This window comes from Numenius arquata, chromosome 6 (assembly GCF_964106895.1).
Source record: "Numenius arquata chromosome 6, bNumArq3.hap1.1, whole genome shotgun sequence".
Taxonomy (NCBI): domain Eukaryota; kingdom Metazoa; phylum Chordata; class Aves; order Charadriiformes; family Scolopacidae; genus Numenius; species Numenius arquata.
The window spans coordinates 25,698,048-25,719,177 of NC_133581.1; the positions used below are offsets into that span (position 1 = coordinate 25,698,048).

At 35.0% G+C, this 21,130-nt stretch overlaps 1 protein-coding gene across 1 annotated transcript in view; it reads right to left on the reverse strand.

The window, feature by feature from the left end:
- Positions 1-21,130, reverse strand: part of ELP4 (elongator acetyltransferase complex subunit 4) — a 145,729-nt gene that overhangs the window by 70,293 nt on the left and 54,306 nt on the right. Inside the window, exons 8-9 of the mRNA XM_074149418.1 lie at positions 14,733-14,841; positions 11,907-12,013 (exon numbers count right to left, since the gene is read on the reverse strand). Of these exons, the coding sequence (XP_074005519.1) occupies positions 11,907-12,013; positions 14,733-14,841 (216 nt within the window). The remainder of the gene's footprint in view (positions 1-11,906; positions 12,014-14,732; positions 14,842-21,130) is intronic.

Sequence of the window (21,130 nt, forward strand, 5' to 3'; positions counted from 1 at the left end):
TGAATCTAATTCCCATGGCTTTTTCAAAGCCAGAATGCCCTTTTCAGATCATGAAGAAACCAACACAGACACAAGTCCACCTCAAAACTGTGTCTTTTCCATACTGTAACTGTGGTCCTGAAAGTTCCTAAAGCAGCCCATATTTTCTTAGGACAGACAGAACAAGAACAAGCCAGCTCTTCCTTCGCTGTTTCCACAGGTTTTCAAGAAACAAAACATAACAAAACAGAGTTTTTCACACTATTGCTGGATTTTAGAGGCAGTAGCCATTTATCTTCTAACTCTGCAAAAACTTACTTTATTAAAAGAAAAATTAGAAATAATGTGGCTTTTTATTTAATTGATAAGAAATGAACTATCTCATTAGTAATTTCTTAACAAAATGTAAAGGAAACCTAAAAAGAACAAAACCTAAGCACAACACTAATAAAATAAAACAAATATATGTTAATGCCTAGATATTTAAAAGTATCTACTCTAATGATACAAATACAAACATAAAAATTACCCTAATACATTTAAAGATGATGATAATTTACAAGATGCCTCTTTACCTAAGCAAAATGTGAATTCCATTTAACTATACAGCTCTTCAAAGCACCAGGAATCTCCTTTTAGTTACTTACTGGAATATCTGCACACATCCAATATTTATGTTGTCTTTCTCTCTATCCATTTTTAAACAGAATTAAAGGAGTAGCTAAAACTCTGCCAATAAAATGACAGGAAGGCTATTTTTAGTCTAGATGATGTAGACCAAGCACAAACAGCCCATGGCTATGTTACTATTGAGGATCAGATCTAAGTACAAACAGTAGATTTCCTTTTTATTAATTCCTTATTTTAACAGCTACAAGAATTACAAATTAAGTACTGGTTTGTATCTTGTAAAAAACACTCGTAATAGAAGGAGAACCATTTTTCCCTATACAATAACAGCAAAAGCTCATAGAACTCTTGTCACACTACTCTCTGGTAGCAAAAGTTTTTTGAAAGGGCATTTGAGGCAGCATAGGAAACCTGTTATCTGCCCAGAATTACAAACGTTTAAGCCAAAAGGTGAGAAGTACTGATTAAGAAGTATATGGTGTTGCCTCAGGGGCTTTAGATTGCAGACCTGAGACATAACTGACTTAAGAGACGACAGTATTTATTAAGCAACATATTACTAAATCCCTAATAAATCAATGAGAGAAGAGATGCAACCGATGGATAACACCACATAATAAAGTGCTGAAAATAAAATGCTGCTCAGTTAGCAGCATATGGCAGATCAAGTGGTTGAGGGATGTGTTTATTCTATACATCACACACACTGTATATCAAGATGGGTATAAGCTGTGGCTATATCTACGAGCAGACTTTCCTTGGTCAATCCTGAGAGTGCAGCTTCCCTGCTTGGGAACCACCAGGGAACAACCATTCCCTGCTTGGTTCCTACTCTCAATCTGCAAGTGAGCACTACCAATTCAGGACACCTACCTCTTTAAGACAAAAAAACCCAAAGACCAAGGTCTTCCTTAGTTTACTTTTTTCCACTCTAATATGATACATGAGATTAAAAACAAAGAGCAGCGAGTATTGTATTAAATCATCATATTCTACTGTGCTTTCTGCCAATACACAGGTAACCATACAAACTTCAGGCTGCACGTAGAAGCCCTTAAATTCAAGAAATACCAGTGAGATTCAGTGCGCAAGCAAAACTTTTCCTCTTGCTCATTTGATTGTGTGTTGGCTCACAAATAAAAGAAAGTAAGGGTGCATGTCCAAAACCGAGACTGGAACACTGTAATCCTTGTCTGAGAACAGTGGAATGCGACTGCCGGTGTTAAAGCTTTTCTGCCCCTCACAGACCTCAAGCCTATCTGCCAACTGCACAGTTCTTCACTCCTCCAGCTGGAGGGCCTGAGGCCAACTCAATGACAAGGCAGGTCACTGTATAGCTATTATCCAAACACGTCAAACGTTTTGCTTACAAATACACCATTAAGGTTCTATTCAAACCCTCAGTACGTATTCTGGGTGTATCATGGAGACTTCAGAAGTCCCCCCAAGACTCAACTACCGTGGCCAAGTTGTCCATCTCAATGGACATGTTCATATGCAAGTCACACAAAGCCTATCTTTTTCAGAACAAGTGAATGTACAGCTCCTTAGCAAAGATTACTAAAGATCTTAAGACTTTAAATATTAAGCAATCAGGTTATTTTAAAAATAACAAGCACTGTTTTGGATGCAAGGTGAAATTGATTTCTCTTACACAGCAATACTCACATCGTCCCACTTAGAAGTGATAAACTTCTTTATTTTTGTTTTCTGCTTTTACTTTTAAACATGACTCAAGCAGACAACTGCTCAAAGATTAGTGGTTTAATATGAGAAAAAAGTAAGTCCCTTTGGTAACTGTTTTGTAAACACATGAATTTTATGAACATCAGAGTAAAAAAATCCTTCAGTAACTCTTTCTATAACAGACTTGAAGTAGGGTAAAAGAAGATGAAGAGCCAGAGAGAGTATTTCCATAAGCTAAAAACCATAGGTTCCTCAAACCTTAAATACCTGAAATAAGGTATTTGAAGCAAATTATTTTCAGCGAGCACTACCAGCTGTTTTCTGAGTGTCAAGCAGTCTATGGCTGGTATAAGCCAAATTCACTTCATTTATTTATGTATTTATGGACATCAATACAAAGCTTTAGTTATTGTACATTATACAATTACTGCTCACTTTCTTCAGAGGGAAGGAATAAGGAAAGGGGGAGCTGAACTGTTACTTGTTAATGCCATTCAAATTCAAGCTATTATTCTGAAAGGGGTTAATATTATGTTAATGTTAAGCTGGCCAGAAATATCCCTTTAAATGCAATAAACAATATTTTTCTTCTTGGAGCCAGTCTCACTTGGTATTTCAAAAACTGTTGGGTTTTAACATGCAATGAGAATTTTTAAATTGCATTACACATGACAACAGAATCCTCAGAAAAACACATGTAGTACGACCAAGAAAAAGCAAATTTTAAAAAAATAAAATCAAAACCACGCAACTAAAACAACTATGAGAGAGACAGCAATAAGGATGGCATGACCAAGTTTATTTATGCCTTAGGCACTGGAGTCCTCAGCCATTTTGCTTATGACAATCTACTTTTTGCACACTCCTCTTGGCCAGAATATAAAAATAAAATGTACTCTGGAATTACAAATAATACCCCATAATTTGGCCAAAGCAGAAAGTAGTATTTGCCAATGGTTACAGAACATTTTTTTTTCTTCACCTACAGTACTTTGCAGACTACGCATATTTTTTTCTCCTGTCTCTTTTTGGCACTTTTGTTAAGTCTTTCAGACTAAGAATAATAAGACTAGTTTGCCCTCAATGAAGAGAAAATAAAAAAATGTTCCTGTATGTTAACGGTTCAGTAAAGGGTAATAATCTTTGTGAATCAGTAAAATAAACAGATCAGCAAAATGGTACAGAACATTTTTTTGTAGAGAAAAATTTAAAGAAACCATAAATTTGTGGTTTCCTTACAGATTAACATTTTTCCAAAATCACTAATATTTTCATGAGACTGGAAATGTTAACTCTTAATTTTGAATTTGCAAAATTACAATAAAACATTTTTGAATTTGCTTGATTAAGCATGTTACTAGTCATAGCAAACATTTGGCAACATCGCTCTGTTTTCCTACAAAATGACATTTTAATCCTTTTCATTTTTTTCATTAGGGTTATCTTACAGTTTCCTAGTTTACAGAGCATTTTGAATCACTTTTTACCCAAAGATCAATAATCAAAAGCAGAACAAAAATTACTGTGACAAGAAGATCCAGACGGATGCCCACTTTCCATGTGGAGATGCAAAGTCATCCTGTTCTCAACTTTTCAGTAACAGCCCTGAACTCCTACGTCAATGCAGTTCAACAAGGTTCATGTATGATACAGGTCTGTGCTTGAGGAAATGTGACTTCCTATAAGCTTTGATTTTTATTTTCCAGCATTTACAGAGATATATAAAATTCAGAAATCTGTTTTTTTGTGTAATGGCATGATTCAATTCGCTATTATTTGAAAGTGAGAACATTATACAACTATGAAATATATTTGTATTAAAATTTGGTGGTATTTTAAAGAGAATTTAACGGGGTTGGCACTCAGCTCCTGCTGAGAACTACTATGAATATGGTGCTTAACTCTTTGCTTCTTTATAACTCACCATTGATATCTTTCTAACATACCCACAGAAGTTAGTGGGTTTAGTACTTTAAAGTTAGTACTTTAAGTGAAAAATATAATCCTTGTGGATAGAGAGTTTTTTCACCTTACCAACCAACATTTTTACAAAAGATCTCTTCAGCCTATCTGTCTTCTAATACTAAGAAAGTGGGAATATGCCAACTACTTCATTTGTCTGGCAAATACATGATAAGTTGACCCATTTATTTACAGACTGAACAAGGCCAATCCATTTCATGCTGCAGCACTGACCCTTAACACAGATCCTGTGAATGAGCAGTCCATTACAATATGTACAAGTGACCTTTAATTGCATTAATGGCTTTGTTGCATGCTCTTCCACTGCAACAACACAATTATGGTATAAATACTTCTAAATAACATAATTATTTGTTTAAATAAAAATATGTATGAGTTCTGTTTACTGACAAGGAACTGCAGACGCACTGTATTGTAAGTGTTAAAAGTTTTGGAAAATTGAATGGAACCTTCATGCTATACTTCTATAATGTCAAACAACCCATAAACCAAAATTAATTATGAAATAAATATAAATAAATATAACAGTCAATATATTACAAATCTTCATGTGCAATCTAAAAGTTAACAGTACCATCCTGTGCTCATCTTCAGAATACTGAAATAATTTAATTTACATTATTCAGCATTACACAATAAGAAGGTGGTACTTTCAAATTAAATTTTTCCACATGTTCACAAGATACAAGTCTTCTGAAATTCCATATAATGCATAAAAGTTATTACTTGATTAGAATTCAGAGGGTTTTTTCTTTTCAAATAGGAGCACTCCAAGTATTGTTTTACCTCAAGTTATTATAATTTAAAAATATCTCCCAAAACTTTATCTAAATTGTACTGTCACAATTTTAAACCCGTTTATTTATTCAAAATTGTTTGAAAGAATGTAATGCATTTTTGACAGGCAGTCTTTTACAATATTGAAATCAAATCCTTGATTTCATCAAACCCTTCATATTCTGTGCCTTATTCCTGGAAGGCTCATGCCAAAATGATTTAGTTTGATTTTCTTTAACAATGGTAGGTTGGCTTGACAGCATCTGACAAAACAATTCAGTGAAGTACACCATACCAGGTAGAGAACCTGAACTGGCTACTAGATGAAATAATGCAGAATGGAGCTTGGAATTATGACAGAATTAGTTTTTCAGGAGAATCTTTTTGAAGTATTATTAATTTTAAATTAAGAAAATATTATAGTGTTATAATCACTATCTTCTGATCTATGTTTAAATAAGCCAGTGGTAATGTCTTTATTAACATCATAGGGAAAACAGACAGGAAAAATCAATGCAACAGTGATTTGACTGGCATAAATTTCAGCTGAATTTTTTCACAGTGATTTACCTCTCTCTGTTAGAAAGTTTAGTTTTATATGCAGAGTTCCCTGCATTTGAGTCCCTGAGCTGAAGTGGAGCATCAAGCACTAGAGTTTGCCAGTTAAGATGCTATCTGCTCAAGGCAGGCTGAGAAGAAAGAAGTTTTCCACGTAAGCCTCAAGGGCACTTGTGTTCTCAAATACATGGGGACAAGAGGCCCCAGAGATTTCATTACATGAGGAAATTAAAGAAATACACTTTCTGTAACACTTCAGAGAAATTCTGTCTCACCTTTGAACCAGGAATACCTGTAAAGTTTCATGCATGCTCCAGGAACTGGGCAGCCAGGCAGTCACAACCGTGTCACCCTCTGGCTTGGCAAAAGTAGGTTCCATTCTAAGGTTGAAAAGCCCTAACCGAGGGGTCAAGTCTTGTAATGTCACCAGTGCATGATCTTAAAGTATAAAGTTGCTTGTGTCTATATATGAAAGTATATTGACTAAGCTCCCAGTATTACAACATGTATGGTGCAGCATACATTAGCCTTGGAGTTACACTGAGCAAACTTTATCTCAGTGAACGAGAATTCATTTCCATGTTTTACCGACCGAACTATCTAACTAGTTAGATAGTTCTAACTATAGAACTATCACCTTACTTAAATTTCTAATAAATCAATGTTTTGCCTTTTGTCAGCTCTCAGGCTCACAGATTCTTTCTGTTAAAATACTGTCCGAAGTACTTCAGTAATTCAAATGCATTTGTTTATTTACAAAATTACTCAACTTTATAAACATCAGTGGAGGGTGAATCATAAATGAAGGCTGCTTCGAACTTCCTTGGAAGAAGCTTATAAGAAGCGATGCTACTAGAGGTACAGTGGACACTTTCTAATTCTCACTGATACAGAGGTTGGTATGGCATATGTGCGTGTTTTAAATATATGCTGATGCCATAGGTACTGGTGAGAGGGTTGATTTGTTCCTCAGGAAGAAATAGCGCACGAATAACCCTAAACCATTACGTCCATACCTACTCTTGTTGCGTTTAATGAATAATTACAAAATGTTTCCAGGAGCACAGTTCTGGTGCTCAGTGACATCACCATCTCCTGAATCACTTAGGACTAAACTTGTGTTATGCTAATACCACACTGAACCACTGCTGGCATCAGTTCTGACTTGGGCTTACCCACCTGTTTTGGCAAATAATCTACAGCAGTGGCTAATTGCACTTCTTTGCAAATAAAAAGTTTACCACGGTAAAGTCAGTATAAAATAAGCAATGAAAAGGAGTAGAATGAAAAAAAAGGAAAAAAATAGAAATATAGAGATTTCAGATGGAAGATACCTAAGATGTATTTCCTTTTAATTGTCAAATTCACCATCTTAAAAGAAAAGAGTTCTAAGTCTTCTTCCAAATACCAATGCTGGACACATAACATACACATGAATATCTGGAGTTCCAATTAAATTTTGCTTATTTTGGCAATTATCAATTTTCTTATAGTCCTTTATTGATAGATGAAGAAAAGACATTATTTTGATGCCATTGGAATCATACATTTACTTTTAATTCTATACAGACTAAATTGCTGGGTTTTGTGACTACAAAAGTAAAAAAGTTTTGTGATTACAAAAAGTAAACAAAGACATAACCTTTTACTCTGGCAACTGCCATTAGGAAAAATGCACCGCAGAGTGTTCCATAGTACCATATTGTGTCTGCCTGCCACTGGACTCCACTAATTCTGACTTTCTTCTTCTCCTGTTAGGAAACACCCCTCAGAAAAGAATCACCTGAACTCAGACATCAGGCTCTGGAAACCTACTTATTTCTGCTGTGTGCCAATTCTTTGTATGTTATATGACACTTGGCTTCAAACTGAGCTGTGTTTTAAAGATTTTTATTCCGATTTGCACAGGTGTTACATAGCCATTAAAAAGAAAATCATATTAGCTGGCTCTTGTGTATTGATAAAAATAAAAAGAAAATCACAACAACTATTTATTAGACATACAATTATTTGGTATTATACAACTTGTAGGAAAAAGCTTATTCGCTATACTATTAACAATTGACTGTTACCTGAAGACTTAAATTATCAGCAGTAAAGAAAAACTAGGGAATTAAAAAAAAAACAACAACTCAAAACTTTCCTATTTGCAAGCATTTATCTGAATTTTTCAAAAGTTTTAACTTTAAATACATAATTTCAGGGGTTTATGTTGACCCGACAGTAACAAAGGGAGTTAATCAAATATGAACCTTCTCCAACTGTCTTGTCAAACCAGGTAATGATGTCCTGCCAGCCAAACTCAGAGGGAACATGTGAAACAAATACAAAAGTAAACAGGCCTTAAGCTGCCCAAGGGAAAGTCAGCAAGATGGCAATTTCAATCATTTGGAATAATACTAAAGCAGCCTTAGGCTTTTCTCAGAATGGAAACATGTCACTGTTACTGCAATATTTCAACAAATCAGACTGCAAAAGAAAGGAACACTTATGTAATCGCAGCCATGGAACAGTGCTTTACTCAATGGTGAGGTGGAAAATAATTAAGAGGAAATTCCCTTTCTGCGAGTAATTGTAAATGTACCTAAATAACAAAGACAAACAATGTTTCCTTAGAAATTTCGAGGAATGCAAAAAACAAATTTAGGCACAGATTCCTTTAGCTTTGATACAGGAGGCTTTGGAACAACAAAGATAAAGTTCTATCAAATAAAACTGAACAAAATGTTCCTATAAAATTTATCGAATGTTGATACAGGTTACATTCAGAGCTACAAACAAAGCAAAAAGTACTTCAAGAACAATTCTGCTGAAAAGTTTCATTAAGATGAACGGGTTGTCATATCATTTAACTGAGAAATCAAAAAATATTTCAAATATTTGGGGAACTTACCTAATCAGTAAACTTTCAGTATGTGTCTAGTCATGTAGCCATCTTTTAGTCAATCATCAGAAAATCAAAGGCAAATTGGCATGACTCAACCCAAACTTTAATACCGCATGATTGTGTCGTGTAAGCTTGTTTTGTGCGAGGGCTGCTGTGGTTTTAGCAGAGAGATTAACGACCGGACCTAAGCTGGCCTCCAAACCTTGCCCTGCTGATGCCTCAAGCCCTTTGAAGTCTGACCATCATACCTGGCAAAACAACAGTGGGAACTAGGCTGGTGTCAGATCTAATCAAGTTTCCTGCCTCAGCATAGCTAACTATGGGGTACACTAATTGGCCCAATTGCGGATTATACCTTTTGCTACAGATTCAAGACAATAATTTAGTCAAATGATGGTTTTTATCTCCTTCTAATTAAGATTCCAAAGTGGGAAGAAATAGGATTAGACAGGCTAACTTCAAAATTGTGTCCTTTAAAGTGGTATGCACATAAGATAGATCTCTGATAATATTGCATATAATACCATATTGCTAGTAACTAATGTGTGAAGATGTGGGAAAGCTTGATATAGCTACTGCACCTTTCACCATAAACATGTAAGTTTTCCTGGAAAGGGTCTACCTCATAATTTACAAATGGAAAATGAACACTCGTAAATATTCATTAAAAACATTTTCATCCTGAATTTAAAAAAAAATCCCTTTAGATTTCAGTTAAGCCTATTTTGATGAAGGAGATACAAGAAATACTGAAACAGTTAAATGATTCCGCAGACTATGAAGAGGCGGAGTCCCTCCCACAAAACTGCAATCTAATAAAACGGATTTGACATTTAAAGGTTTTTTTACTGACGAAGGCCAAACCATAAAGAGTTATTTAACTGATGAGCAATCCAGATGTAAGAAAATCCATGTCCCATGCTCTTCTTTTAAAAATAAGAATTTTAAAAAGAACGATCTAGTGATGAAACCCCTTTTTGGAGAAATTTTGCCATAAATCATAGGTTGTGTATTTCTAACTTTTCTTACATAATTTGATTTTAAAGGGGCATTTCAAGCAGAGCTCAATTTTTACCCTAAATTGTGTATATAACTAAGCAGAAGCTTCCCCAAAAAACTGTAACATACTCAAAATATACCTTCGTTTCACATTTAAGCTACACACTAAAGAAGCTATAAGCTCATTTGTACTTTGTATAAAGAAACTGTTGCTTGTATCACACAGTTGTGCTGCTTTATGTTTTTACCCCCAGAACCAAACCTGACTGCTGACTCATCACATTGTAACTGCAGAAACCCATTTTAAAAGACTGTATTCACATTCCTTCTTAATTCAATTTTCCCTTGCTCTCATTTTCTTATTGACTTCATTGCTCTAGTCAGCCTAGCTGTAGTCTGCCTCCCCTAATAGTAGGAGGAAGAAAAACATATGTATTATAGATTAGTGAAATGTGTATAGGAAGATCACAGTAGGACAGTGATCTAACATCTTCAAGAAGGGCTAGTTTGTGTCAGTTCAGCTTATAGAAAGCATATCTCTAACAAAACCTGAAGTTATTCAAAAGGAGCTGCAGTTGAGCAATGGAGGGAGAAATTACACAAGTGGGTCATCTACAGACATCCAGGGCAACAGGTTGTTCCAAGAGTTCCACTACAGCCCGGTTTCCAATGCTTCTGCCCCATGGCTAATTAAATTCTTTTTACAGAGCCTCCTGGTTAAGTTTTTTTTTTTTTTTCCCCTTCCAAACTACATTACAAATGAGAATCCCAAATATGTCTGACAGAAAAAATAATATCCTGAGTCAATATTCATAGTGAGGGAAAAAAACCCAAATGTTCTAATTCATAGCTATAATAAATGAGAATTTACTATACTGTGAAATGAGCGTGCATGCTTCTCTGCACTTCTGAAAACAGTAAGAACATTTAAAACCAAACATGCACTACTAAGGTTTTTGTTTCTAATGTACTGCTCAAAAGCAGTTGTTAAAATGGCTTAATACTTCCCAATGCCTGGTTTCACTACCTGCATTCTCTGGAAAGTGAGAAACATTATGAAGGAATGTCTTTGGGAAAAAAAGCTCTCCTTCACATATTTGCCTTTAAGTGGCTTCTGAAGAGGATACCTCTGGTTGAGAAACTTCTAGCACTCATGCAGAGATGACCTGCATGAAGAACTGGCTGCCTGATTAACTATTAACTACTCTCAATAGGATTAGATAATTAAAGACATTGATGACCATTAATTAGGAGGAGGGCACCTTAATTTGTCACTTGATAGGGCCCTTTCAATGATTTATAGGTTAGGGCTACTTACAATTGTGAAGGGGAGGGGGCAGTGAAGAGAGGGAACCCTTAAGTTACCTTATCAAGTGGCCAGCTAAAAAGGGCAGAGGGTCAAATAAGGGCCAAAGTGGTCACTTAAGGGTGAAGTCCCAAACACCAAAGCAGTGCCAAGCCACATTGACCATCATTTGGTGATGGAGTAAAAAATATGCTAATTTATTGGTGGCAATTCTCTCTTTTTATGGTTTCAAGCAGTTAAGACAAGTGGCCTGCTTAAGAGCTTTTCATTTGAAAAGAGATTAAACAAAATGGTTTGTCAGGGATGCTTGGCTGTTTTATGTCTTTGTTAAAAAAAAATTTGCCCACACTGTACCGATGACTATCACATCCCCCCAAAAGCCATCTTCCATCTCTAAGCATTACTTGGTTAATAAATACATCAGCTCTAATTGCTTAATAGTGCTATATTCATTTGCTCTTTAGCAAGATTAAAATGAAATACATCTTTTGTATTACCGCCTTCTATCAGGACTGTCTGCATAAAGGTCACAGAAAAAAGTTTAAATTTAGTAGGAAATTTACTTAAGGACATTAGTGTAAATGATACTGTGTTTAAAATGACATAAAAGAGCGAAAGGTGATTTCAGTAATGCAAAGAAAATGGTTTCTGAATACTGATAAGGACACTTATCCCTCATACCACACACAATTTTAGGCAGCATTATACATTAAAATCCTTCTACTGGGGTAATAACATGTAGCTACTTTCCCACCCACTAACACAAGTAAGAGCAAGTCATTAACATTTAATTAAATATGCTCCTGACATCCTTAGAAACATGTCATGCTTTGTTATTGAAGGTTGTGGCCTACTTTCTATGTACATTTTAAACCAAAATAAACTATTTATAACGGACCGATTTAGTGCAGCAAACGAGACGTTTTTAATTAGAAGGCATATTACAATATTTTATAAAACTGTTCAGGACAGCAAAACCAGGATGAAATGAATTTACAACATCAGATGCATATTTTATGTATTTCACAAAATGAAACATAAGAGATGGGATTAGCTCCACCTTTTGCGCTTTAAATAGTGAAACAAAACTGTTTCTCTTACCTCAATGGTGAACAGCTTCCTTTTTAATCTAAAAGCAAGGTCCTTCGTGTCTGACACATCACAGATCAAGCTATTAAGCCGAGGAATCTGATGTACATGAACCAAACCTTGTGGAAAGAAAGAGTAAAGGAGGGAAAAAAATTAAGAAAACGCTGTCATCCAGATGCATAAATTAGAGTCTTACAGCAGAATTCTGTATATTTACACACACTCATCCTCCCCTTTTTAAACTGGAGCTTACTACCAGGAGCAATGAAGCAAACGGTGCGATTATACTCAAGTAATCAAGCAGAATAAGATAAACAGAAATCCTTGTGCGAGGAAAACTAATTGCACTTTGGTACAGAAGTACAGATGTAAAGAGGGATCTTAATACTTGTCAAAACTACAGCCGGTTTGTGTGTGATTTTCTCTTGTATTTACAGTAAGCAAATATGGCTATCACCTTGCATGCTGCCCACGGCACCACTGAGTGATCTTTATTTTATTAAATGCACCAGTAAGCAGCCAGCAAAACAAGGCTTATGGGTTACTGATAACCACTGAAGCTCTAATGAGAAGTACTTTGCTTTGCGCCCTGAAAATGACTTCAAAAAAGTTTCTGGAAAATACCGATTTAGATCACACTTTTCAATAAATTTTAACCCCTCTGCCATCCTAGGAGAAATACATTTTCCTCACGCAGGAGGCTTCTATAGCTGCTCAGATGTTTTTAACAGTACTAGGTGTACTGCAAGCTCTGCATTCTGTCAGCTGCAACTCAAGCTGATTTTTTCTGACAAGGACGCTGGATGGTTTTTGTGCAGCCTAATATAGTCTCTGAACAACCTAAGGGTGATTTCCTACATCTGAAAACCAGGAAAATTCTACAGGGCTTCTCAATTACTGGCCTATATTTGCTATTCATAAAGCCAGCCTCTAAATGGAAATACAGAACATTTAGAAAAGGCATCTTGCTTGTAAACGGCAGCTGTGAGAAAAACCCCAAACACTAAAACCCTAATTTAAAATAAGGCAAGTATTTTTTCAGGGTTTTAGTTATTTTTTCAAAAGGAAGAATAAGAGAAGAGAGTTTCCTAAAACTGAAATTATTTAAAAAGCTTGATTTTTATGGCTACTAATTACAAAAGTTGTCAGTAATATTAGAAAAATATGTTTACGCATTGAAACCTTCTATCCCTGCCTCCAGTCTGGTGACATGTAAGAATTGTTTGGCTTCTGAGTTCAAAATATAATTATTGTATATAGGAACAGCAGGTATAACACAGGGTTGCTTATATACAGTGTTCTAAAAAAATTATTTAAGGATCATATATAATTCGTTATTTTCTTGACTTTTCAACCATTTAAATTTGCAAGCAGCTTAATAAAATTATTAATGCAGCCATTAAATTTAATGAATTTAATATTCATTAAATAATGCAATAATTTAATCAAACTTCTCCTGAGTAATGCCAAAATCTTCCATCATCTGCAGCAAATAAATAATCTTAAAATATATTCTTAAGCAAAAAGAATCTACAAAGTTAAACCTCTTAAAATTACCTATTTTTTGAATGTTAAACCAAGGTTGCCTAAACCTCAAAATCTATGTATATTGGCATATAATTTTTACTAATTAATACCAAAAATGATTTAGCATACATTTTTACAGGAAACCAGGAAATAACTGCTAAACACACATTGTCTTCAAGGATTTCTTCCGTACTGAGAAAAGGAGTATCAAATTGACAGAATTATGTTAGCATAAACAAATGCCACATCACGATTATACAGTTGGAAAAATAATTAGGCAAATTATTCTAGCTTTTGTTCACGGTTTCTTCTTCATTCACCTTTTTTTCAGATAATGAAATGTGCACTGTTTTCATAGTCAAAAGGATTTTTCTCTGATTTATTAATTACAGCCTGCATACACAAAGTGGTGTCTCAACACCATTTTTGCTTCTTTTTCTGTATCTTCTGCTATGGAAAACTGCCTCATTCTCACGTTTACAGCAGGTTTCGGATAGGCAGTTTACTTTCAACTAAAGGTTTCCATGGAACTACAGTAGTATCACAATAATAATAGCTGTAATTTATGCATACTCAGAACATCGCTCCGGATTAGCTGAAACTGTTTGTTCTTTACTGCTTTGGCTATGCGTAACTCCTAATCTAATATTTTAAAATTTAAATAGTTCAGCTGCAACAGCCAACAAACTCTTCGGGAAACAAAATGCAAGATTAAACACCATTACACATTTTGAAGAATCACTTAAAAGGCTTCATGACTTTTTACCAAAATAAGTTTCAGATTTTACATGCCACACACATCCACATTCATTTCTTTAAATGTGTAACTGCCGTAATTTAAAGCTGAAAAATAGAACATTATTTTTTAGATCAAGTTTATATAGCACATCATTTAGCAGTTTATTCACCTTAATATAATATATGTTTTTCCATGTTCTCTATTTAAAACTTGGCAGATCAAAGTATTGATTTCATGACAAGTTCAGCTCGCTGGTCAGATGATTGCCAAGCCTCCTCTGCATGTGAATTCCCCAAAGCCTGCCTGTTGAGATGTACATCTGATTGAGCCATGCCTCAGTAATACGGCTTGACAACATGCAAGGAGTTGCCATGTTTCCTTTGCAGCCTTAATGCACTTTAGTGAAAATTCTCCTAACTCAAGACTGGTTAGCAAGGAGAAACATTTAAGAGGTATATTCTAAAATGAAATCAAACGGTACTTTATAGCAGATACCCAATTGGAGGGTAAGCCGCTAAGTGCCCTAGAAACACTCAGGGCAGACTTTTTGCATTGCTAAAGATGGAACTTACCATGGTAATCCTTGTATAATGGATTGGTTTCTCTCTCGGAGCCAATAAATGATTCAAGACCAACTACCGTATCTGACAAGTTTGTTACACGTTCCATAATTGCTTTATTCTGTAAGACATGGAAACAAAATACACATCCTATGTGATGAAAAAGGTAATTAATGTTCATAGAGTAAGCCTTGGTCTTCTCAATGACAAACTGTGGGGAAAAAATAGGTCATCAATACTTAGAAATTACATTAGAGGGCTTTTTTCTTTAAAAAAAAAAAAGACAACATTTCTGTCTAAAGAAAACATACCTCTGACAAGCAGAAACCATAAAAGGGCTAACTCAGCACTAAATTCATATTTTCCTAAATCTTCATAACATAAGCATTTGCTCACATGAGATATATTTAAAAACTACGTGGCAGTTAAGCACCTCTCATTGACTTCTACTATGGGTCAGATGCCCAACTTTGGTTTGTGTTCTGAAAACCTTGTTTTTTTAATACTCTAAGGCATATCACCTCTAATATTTTAAGGAAGCACAACCCACACAATTATTCATTTTGGTCATCCGTCAAAAAACATGGAAAGGTAAAGCATTTTCTCTAATACTTTTCTTTCTAAAAGTTCCGCTCTACACAATATATGAATCTAAAGCTTCAAGTTGCATTACCATTTCTCAATATATTTGTGATTTATAAGTGATGCCTTATGTCTTGTGCAACAATATACTGTCACGTGCCTTAAGCTGTTTTCTGCATAGTTTTCTTAGTTTTATACAGCAGAAAGCAACATTCAAAGGTCACAACAGAGATCTTCAGAGGTAACTCAGGATAAAATCTTCTTAAATGCTCTGATGATGTCAGTATTTAATGAGCAAAAAAAAAAAGGAAATAAATCTGTGCTGAAAAGCAAAATATTTCTTTAAGATAAGCAGTAGTTATCTTAAAGCTGCCTGGACAGCTGGTATACTCTTATTCTTGATGGCTATAGCTGCTATACCTATCATACCTTCAGGAATATCAAGACCAACCACCTCAAAATACCCATTCCATGTATGAAAAATTAGCTCTGTAGTACCAAGTTACAGTTTTGTATTTTTTATTAATTTTAAAGCATTTTGTACATTCTGTACTTCTTTCATAAATGACCAATGCTTATTATGAAAGGTCAATTTAAATACTGGTAAACTATTTGATAATAACAATTTATAAAGTAATTAAGAGCAGAGAGAAGGGAAACATCCTTAGATACGTTAGAAAAGTCATTGCATAGTACTGATATACAGGTTTATTAAAATGGTGACCAATACACCAATTGCTTTCATGGACCCACATTTCAGTAAGAGCGGATTTCCTAGGCACAGAGAAGCCTACGGAGCAGATGTGAAAGTTGAACATTACCTACTCCCATCAAAGAACAATCTGAATTCTGTTTTTTAACCGCTAGATAAAGTAACTTATGGCCTGTCCTACACAGCCCAATCTCCTCAGGTTACAAGGCCTAAATCCACCGATCCCATGGTACCTTTATACCCCCCTCCCTTCCCCACCTTATGGGCCAGATGGCATTAAATCCTGGGGACTGGTCTCTTTTCAAAGCCGCTACTTGTGCACAGGCCAAAAAGATCTATCCCCATGGAATCACGGGACTTCAATTTTACCTACAACATCAAATGATGGATAATGATAAAATGTTGTTATACTACAGAATTTCCTTCCTAAGGAATAACATATGTGATCTGAAGTAAAAGAACACTGCCAACACATCAATCCCTAAACTTCATTATTATATCCACCTCTGAAATACTAAAGCTGACTTGCAAATTATTTCCTCTTTTAGAAAGAGAGACAGTACACTGTATCTTAATGGAAACTTTTGGTCACATTATTCTACAGAGGCAATCCCATAAAAATGGTATAAATATAAATCTAAAGTAGCCAGTGACCTCTATAAATCCACAGTCCAGAAATTACTGTATTTTGCCAGTTCTTCAGCAGGCTGCCGGATCTTATTTGTGTAAGCAAGAAATACAAAATTGTAACAAAAATAAACAAACACTGTTGATTTCTGGAAGCTTACCTAAATTCTTGATATAGAAAAAACATTCTATTATTGGAAAAAAACATTTGCTGTCCATTAACATTTTGGTAACAATGGGTTACAAAAACTGTGGATAGAAAGATAACCATCAGCAAGGTATTCCCATCATTAACAGTCCTGCAAATCATAAGAATAGCATCTTTCCTATTAAAGTGAGGGACAGCAATTCAATATTTGCCTGATGATACATACTTCAGTATGTTGGTTTCAGCTCTTCTCCTGAACAGGTTTGCTTTCTTAAGCTGTAGTCTGTTTGCCCATGTTGATTTTGTTGTTGCTTTTAAAGTGTGTCAGAATATTCTCCTGGCTTAATGCAGTGTATCTTGGGAAATATTTTGCACAGTGAATCGCCACACCAAATAGACATTTGCTTATGAGGCATTGTTGCCATAGATCAGTATCTATCATGTATTTTCTAGTTTGCCGTGTTCAGCACATTAATGTCCAATCAAAGCTGACGTCAGCACACAGATAGTTGTGATGTATGGCATACTGACATAAACACACAAATCATGTTGCCCCATCTGGGCTTGAAAATTTAACAGAGCTCCAGATCCTCCTCCAGCCCCATACAAATCTACCTCCTGCTTCTGGCATAAACTTGGCAGCTCTGGAGGTGAGCCAGGACATGGTTAGGAGGGAAGCCAGGAATGGGGAGATTCAGGGAAAGAGTTTGTTGGCAGCTAGAAGAGGTATTGTTTTAAATTACACTAAAAAATAAAAAAAAACAAAACCCAACCCAGTCCTGGAAAGTTTTCAGTCTTGCTAGATGTACTGCAGTTTTTCTAAATTAGTTAGTTCAGCCAAAATGTAATTATTCTAACAACATGGTAGCAACCCTGTTGTGCAGGCTGGGCTGGGCATCCATTCTATATCTTACTTTGTGCTCACTGTTTCAGACAGACATTTTCTTTTAAGTGTAAACTTGCAATATTTGGTCTCAACCAAAGTGTACTTTGTAAACAACGTCTCAAGAAAACCCATGTAGCTAGTGGGATATGTAAATGGAAACTATACATATGTGTTTAACCAGCATTTGGGAAGGGCAATTATGGAAAAAGATTGCTTTGTCCTACTAATTTATTTGCAGAATCTACATAGCTTTGAGTAATTATTCATGCGTGTTTAAAAATACTTATTTACAAATGAAGCAGTTCAAAATGTATCATCTTCTGTGTCTGAGCATAAAGTATGGTATTCTACCAATGCAAATATATGTATAGCCTGTATGCTCAACCTTACATACTGTAATTAATACTGTGTGTTTCTACTGGACTGAGTTCTTAATGTACCTCAATTTTATCATTACTACTATTAATCAAATCAATCTTGGTTCACCTGGATTCCATATTAGGAGAAAAATCTGTCTTTTCTACTCTGCTCTTATTTCTAGTTCTCTGATTTTCTGTCAAAATTTTTCTAACAGTCAGAGATATGTCCTCTCATTTTTATTTTTTCAGTTTCTAAAGAAATTATAAACCTCACAAAATGTATTTAAAAAAATATTTAAATTCTCAATCCTTGCACTGCATTAAGCAAAGACAAGCCAAAGAATGGAAAATTTTCTTGGAATGGCTTCAACTTTTCTATATAGTCCATATAAACTATCTCAAAATTTAGAAGGAAAATAAGAGACTCGTGTTAAAGATCTACAAGGAGATCCAACCAGCACCTGTATAAATACATTAAGCTCTTGAATCACATGGGCTTCGTATATTTGCATTTGTATTCTGATCAATACAATGACATAATTTTAATACTGATTTATATATTGAATTGAAAATAAAGTATTTTAAGACTATGTCTCTTTTCAAAGATATATTAGGTTTATATTTTGGTAGATGGTTATATTTGACTTCTGTACCTTTATATTCTGGTAATTTCACTGATTTTCCTTTAAAACATTTAATTAAGAGTTAATACACTGAATACTATAGTGGGTTTCAGTACCTATAAAATGACTTACAAACAACTGCTAGCACTGGGACAAAACCCAGTTTAAATCGTGAGTTGCATAGATTTCATACGACAACACAGAATTTAAAGATGAATTCAGATACTCCCACAAAGCCTAGGTAAACTTGTAATTGTAGGCAAAAATTTGTGTTGTTACCAACAGGTGAGTCCAGTAATCTGGACACTTCATTTGAAAGACGGTCTCAATAATAAAGAGCAAGTAAGCAAGTCCATGCAAAGTAATAAGAACCTCATGAACTTAAAGGAAATTGTGGTGCGTGGATTTTCAAAAAAAGCTCAAAAATTGGTTGTGCCTTTTTTGTTTCTGTTACATTGCTGGATGAATAGTCAATAGATGAAATAATTCTTGATATTTTCTGAGAGCTTATCACACAATGATGTGGTAATGACTTTGCAATACACAAATATTTACCAGTTGTCATTACTACTTAATCACCAAAGGATTTTAAATTGAAAAGATAAATTATTAATATTAAGAAACATGGCTTAAATATTTATTACCATTTGTTAATAATTACTGCTTAGAAAAATCACAGAATTAACCATACATTTAATTTTGCTGAAATACGTTAGGTATTAGGCCTTTGTACTAGTTTTATAGAGAGATACAGTTTGTGCCCTTTTTCATTATTCACAAATCCTGAAAATAAAAGATTAATAACCACTTTGCCAGAAAGTGTTATATCAGTAATTAACAAAGACTGTAAAGTATAAAATTCTATACTTATTCTGACTCCAAATTGATTAGCAGTGTTCTCAGTGCTTGCACACATCGAATCTACTAATTGATCTTTGAATTTTGGCTCTAAAATGAATGTACACTCAAAGCACTGGAAGGCAAGATGAGCAACAGTACATGAACAAATTTTGGTATGTAGAAATTTGTATCAATATCACAAGAAAACTGATTACAAGCTTAATGTCTTTGCCGGAAGACACATATCCTAGAAATATACTTAAAGGATTTTCTATAAAGTACAACGCCTTTAGTGAAGAGAAATCCACATTTAGGGTTTCTGACTGATTAGGCATCTTCTTTTACCTTCGAAGAATCTTACTGACTATAATAGAACTTAAGTATAAATACCCATTCATATGGCTGAAATCACAGAAGCATTGATTTTGGTTGATTTGTTTGTAAGTACACTGTGTTACATTAGCTAATTTCTAGCAATGAATAGTATCTTTGAATAATTTTATAGAAGTTACAGAAGCAAAGAAAGGACATGTAGCAAAGACGTGAGCAGGTAATCAGATGCAAGGAACTTGTAAAAATGGGAAGGGAGTAACAAAGCATCTGTTGGCCAATATGTTACACAATGTACTAATTCCAGATTTTGGTTGTTCTCCTAAAGCTGGTTTCAATGTTTGCCCTGATAGTCTACAGAAACTCAAAAGTCTTTCAACTGTGAAACTAGTTAGAACCTAGTATTTTTGTTTCCTAAAAACTCAAAACATTTGAGCCATGGTTTCCTTATTTTATACCTAAGCCAGTCACTGCTGTTATTATCAAATATATCACATGAAGGTGGATGACACAGTATCCAATAAAAAAATTCTGGACAAATTTTCAGGAAAAATAATCAGCCAGAAAATAAAAACTAAATATCACACACTAAAAAACCATATCTTTGGATCTTCGCTGAGGATGGATGGCCTGGACTTGTTTATCACTTGAGCTATAAAAGAATCTAATGCCAGCAAACCTTGGCACCCTACAAAATAACAAGTCTGTCCATTTTGCCATTGGAGGGAAGACCTAAAGGCCAACAGTGAAATGAGTGATGACTCAACACAGATAAAACAAACAAGTCAATAACAGTTGCTGCTGAGGCCTACAAAACATAATGTGAGAACAAAGACTATGTAGTTTAAATCAAACTTCCCATCTCTTGACAAGCAAGTGCTGCATTCCTCATTTATAAGTCAGGTAACAAGCACAAAGATGTCATGTGAGTTGTCCAAAGTCACAAGCCACAAGCCAGTCAACAGTGAGCTGGGAACGGAACTCAGGAACTTTTGTTGAAGCCCTGCCTACCCCCTCTATTTGAGACTTGGTTTAGGAGGCTACATCTATGGCTTTAGGGTACCAGGAAAATATTTGGTGGTGTCATGAAGACGATGTAGGAGTTAAAGCCCAGAAAACCGGGTGCTGAAAATCCCCTTATTATCTGGCTGAAAGAGGTGACAGATGTACATGGTATTAAGGGGTGACACTTTCTGAGCTGAATCCCTGTTCATTGCTTTTCTCCTCTGACTATTTCATAAGCATTTAGTAGCTGAAAGCACGAGCTGTATGTGACTATGAACAGTTCTGGGTGCAGGGCTCT